Source organism: Microtus ochrogaster, unplaced genomic scaffold, assembly GCF_000317375.1.
Source record: "Microtus ochrogaster isolate Prairie Vole_2 unplaced genomic scaffold, MicOch1.0 UNK1, whole genome shotgun sequence".
Lineage (NCBI taxonomy): Eukaryota > Metazoa > Chordata > Mammalia > Rodentia > Cricetidae > Microtus > Microtus ochrogaster.
The window spans coordinates 37,987,632-37,992,190 of record NW_004949099.1 but is presented as its reverse complement, the minus strand read 5'-3'; the positions used below and the strand labels follow the sequence as shown (position 1 = coordinate 37,992,190).

The 4,559-nt window shown below is 48.4% G+C and overlaps 1 protein-coding gene across 7 annotated transcripts in view; it reads right to left on the bottom strand.

Annotated features, from left to right (window-relative positions):
• The window catches only part of Chd4 (chromodomain helicase DNA binding protein 4), a 36,782-nt gene that overhangs the window by 30,810 nt on the left and 1,413 nt on the right, over window positions 1–4,559 (bottom strand). For 5 of the 7 annotated variants that reach the window (XM_013352994.2, XM_026788056.1, XM_026788058.1 and 2 more), the window contains exons 3-5: window positions 813–934; window positions 405–620; window positions 74–192 (exon numbers count right to left, since the gene is read on the bottom strand). In XM_013352994.2, the coding sequence (XP_013208448.1) occupies window positions 74–192; window positions 405–620; window positions 813–934 (457 nt within the window). The remainder of the gene's footprint in view (window positions 1–73; window positions 193–404; window positions 621–812; window positions 935–4,559) is intronic. The other 2 variants (XM_026788059.1, XM_005365231.2) reach the window with 1 other exon arrangement.

Sequence of the window (4,559 nt, the reverse complement as noted above, 5' to 3'; positions counted from 1 at the left end):
AAAAAAAAAAAAAAAAAAGAAATTCTAAAAGGAATCTTCTCCCTTTCCATTCCCTAAGAACCTCCTGACTTACCGGACAAACTGGCTGAAGGCCTTGTAGTTGGTGAGGGTACGGTAATCTTCCTCTGAGAAAACATGGTCAATGTCTTCCATGCCCCAGTCTTCCAAAAGCTGGGCAGATGATTTAGGTTCCTGCAGAGAGAACACAGTCAAGGACCTGCCTCCTACTACTGTCCACACTTGCTAAGAGAATGTGAGTTGAAACTATGGCTTGCAAGAGCAGGGTAAAAGAGGGCTAGGATGAAATAATCACAACTATATGGAGGGATTGTGTTCTGAGGGCAGGATCTGGGAACAAGGGACAGGCACTAGCAGGAAAGAGGACAGGACAGCAGTCTTGGCACCTTTGAGTCATCATCATCATCCTCTTCTTCTTCCTCCTCCTTCCGCTTGGACTTGCTCTTCTTTTCTTTCTTAGGTCCGAGCTTCTTCTTCTTCTTCTTGCCAGGAGTGTAGTCGCTGCCCTCACTGTCTGATCGCAGAGCCACCTCCTCCTCCTCCTCCACAAACTCTGGCCCTTCCCCAGAGCTGTCCCCCAGCTGCCGGCATAAGAGTAAACGCTGGAGCAAGGAAGGGGAGAGGGAGACAGACACACATGCTACACACATGCTGACCTCAGGACAGTCCTGCAGCTCATCCCAGAACCTGACCCACAGCTCCAGAAGGAGAAACACCCTCAGGCCCACAACGGCTCTTGGAGTACCTCCTTCTTCCTTCCTCTCACTCCCCAGAACACTCAGTCACCCACTTACCTCCTTCTTTTGGCGTTTGCTCTTAGGGATTTTAGGGTCTCGAGGTTTCTTAGGCTTTTTCTTCTTCTTAAGCTTTGGAGTCTCTGCTTCTGACAAATCTTCTTCTGGGTCTTCTTCATTTTCTACATGCATTTGGCAAAGTGGGGCAGATGGGGAAAAGAGCAACAGCAGAAGGTTAAGGATCTAATTCAGAGGGTTAGACTGTCTCTGCCCATTTCTCATCCCAGACTCTCCTAAAGAAAACTACTACACTACACAGAAGGGAGCTGACAGCCAGCACAGAGACAGACAGAGAGAGCTGGCTAGCCCTGAAACAAACCTGCCAGGCTAGAGCAGGCCCACTTCGGCAGCTGTCCAGGCCCCTACCTCCTCTCCTCAACACAGAACTGCCTACAGAACTGGATCCAGGTCTCCCACAGTGGCCAAACGGCCCATACAACAGAGGCAAGGGAAGACTAACCAGAGGCACTGAACACAAACTCAGTTCTCACCACATCACCCCAGATCAAATACCAGGTTCAGGGTCTGAGAAATCACACCCTTACCAAACCCCTTTGAGATTATCACTGCTCAGAACCACCAGAATCTCCCCAGTCCAGATTCAGTTTCCAGTTCAACTTCATACCCATTCCCAGTTTCCTTTCTCCATCTCTAGTTCTACTGTTTCTTTCCAGCTTTCTCCTGGGTCAGGAGATTCTTCTCCCTAGGGGCCCCGGAATCAGCCCAGCTGTCACCATCTCCCCTTCCCAACCCCCCTCCCATCTGGCTCCACCTCCTTCCCTGGCTAGAAGCACACACAAAGCCTGGGTAACACAGGGGCTCCTGGGCAAGGATAGGTAGAAAGGGGCACAGAGGGAGACGGCTAGGAGGTAGCATTCTTTCTACCAGACATATACACCAGCTACCAGTTCCCTCCTCCCTCTTTTCGCTCTCTTCCCAAGCCCCCCCCCCCGCCCAAGAAGGGGGGAGTAGGAAAGAGAGGAGAGAGAAGGGAGTGCCTCACCCACTGAAGAGAAGGAAAATGGCTCCTGACCGCAGAAGCCAGCCCAGGGCACCTAGTGCCAACATAGGACAGACAGGAAGTGGCTGGGAGGGGGTGGAGCTGACAGAAGTACACAGAGCAAAGAGTACCCTCAAAGAAAACTTTTCAAATTATTACCTGGCCCAAGGTTCAAAGCCAATGATCTCTAATACCTACTCAAGCACGGCACAGTTTGTAAGTGTTCACCCTAAAGCTCCAGGCAAGCAAACCAAGACAGCATGAAGAGGGATACTATTTGAAGGACTGTACTCAATCTTAATTTTTTTTAAGACATTACAACTAAGAAATAACAACGACTCAGTGGAGGCTATCAAGCTATAGGACCTTTTTCCCTTGAAGGTACCTAAAAGCTTTAGCCTGAGGAATGAAGCCTACAACCAGTCTCAAAGTTCAGATCCCCAACAAAAATCCTATCCAATATATGGAAATCATGTTCAGAGCCCAAAAAAGTAGTAGGACCAAGAGAACAGCGGCAAAAAAAAAAAAAAAAAGTTCCCTTTAATCCCACACATGCTCTTAGCTCATGAGCCCCAGAAGTAGCCCTAAAATGATCCTGGCTCTTCCCTTCTGGAGTAAAGCAGCACAAGCCTCTGGTGTGCACTCATCCCAGGGTCAAGCCCGCTTAGAAGGTCCCTCTCACTCTCCAATCATTGTCTCGAGGCTCCTCCCCCATAACCCTCTATCAGCCACACTTCCCTTCTTCATCTTTGCCTGTAGAGAAGGGAGACAGGGACAAATTCATGGAAGCTGAGCAGATACCTTTCCATCCATACACACCCTCAAACTCCTCAGGAAATTCATGGAAGCTGAGCAGATACCTTTCCATCCATACACAACCCTCAAACTCCTCAGGCAAATCACACGCCGAAATGAAAAGCAACATGCTGTGTGAGATTGAGGGAGATTTGGGAAAGGGGCAGATTGGGTGTGTCAAGTGGAAAAACTGGGTCATGCTACATATTGGGGCAGAGTTCACACTGAGAGCCTGCAGCGCTCACACTAGACTTGGGAGGGAGGCCCTAGACCAGTGGGATAACAAAAGACTAATTTGGGGACCAACACTGGTGGGATAGCACTACTCATCTCGCCCTCACAAAGAATAGGCCTCCTCCTTCCCACCACCACCCCAGAAAGACGCAGAAATGTGCAGCCTTATGCCTCAGCGATGTGATGCAAATCTAAGTCTCTTATCCCAGTGGCCAAAGATGTGAAGACTATCAGCTCTTGCTGAGAGTGGTGGCACACGCCTTTAATCCCAACACTCAGCAGGCAGAGGCAGGCGATCTCTGTGAGTTCCAGGACAGGCTCCAAAGCTACAGGGAAACCCTGTCTCAAAAGATTAAAAGCAAACAAACAAACAAAAAACAGCTCTCTTAAATGGTCTCAGACTGAAGTGAAGAATTCTAAGTTAGAAAATGTCAAATTTGCTGGGCAGTGGTGGCAAACACCTTTAATCTCAGTACTCGTGAGGCAGAGACAGGTTGATCTCTTTGAGTTTGAGGCCAGCCCAACCTACAAAGTTAATTCCAGGACAGCCAGAGCTACACATAGTGAGACCCTGTCTTAAAAGAAAAAAAAAAAAAGGAAAAGGCAAATTTGAAAAGCATTTCTTCTGGAAACCTCAAATTCCAGTTGGATCTAAGGAAAAGGCACAAGTGGAAACCATGTCATAAAAAAACAAAAACAGGCCAGACTGTGGTGGTGAATGTCTTTAATCCCAGCACTTGGGAGGCAGGGGCAGGTGGATCTCTGAGAGTTCGAGACCAGCCTGGTCTACAGAGATGATGTCAGGACTATTACACTGAGAAAATCAGAAACAACGACAACAAAAAAACAGGACCACCAGACTCGAGAATGATGCAGCTGTGTGTATAAAGAAATGGTACTAGTGGGAAGAGGCTTGCTTTTTTTTTTAATTTAAATTTTAATTTTTTAAGTGAACAGAGAGTCAAATAAAACAATAGGTATCTTAACTAAGGGGCTCTGAATAAGGAGACAAGTGGAAGACATCCACTTAAAAGCATGACATCAACCATCACTTGAGGACAGGCACTCAGGCAGGCTAGTTATAACTATACGGGTTTGGCCAGTCTAGGGAGCCACCCCAAAACACTGATAGTGCAAACCCTAACACACCCACACAAACACCTCACACCACAAAGCCAGACCCCAAACTACCTCAGAGTGACCGAAGCCTCTGGGGAACAGGCCAGGGTCCACACCAGGGAAAAGGAGTCCCTTCTCTCTGCCTCTCCTCACTAGTTTACTGCATTCTCCCTTAACCCTCCCCACCCTTTCCCCACTTAAAAAATTCCAATAATCTGCCTAGCTCAAAGTTCTCTAGATCCGATAAGGAGCGAGATTCAAACTTCACACTCTTGAAACAGAGCAGAAAACCGGTAACTGATTACAAGCTAAAAATAATCGGACAGAGAACAACCAACACTCCCCACTTTCTTTTCTCGAGAACAACCGCGGGATCACAGGCGCCTGGCAGGGCTCCTACAACAGAAATCTTAACGCACCCCACGTCACCAGTAGCAGAGTCTCCAAGAGTCCCGGCCACCTGCATTCCTAAGAACCTGCACCAGGTACTGCCTGCTAACCCAGAGAGCTCCCTCAACCGGGAACTGCGGAGTATTCCAGACAGCCTTGAGTACAGCCAGCTTACATCTGGGTCCGCGGTGCCCAAGAGGCACATGGCT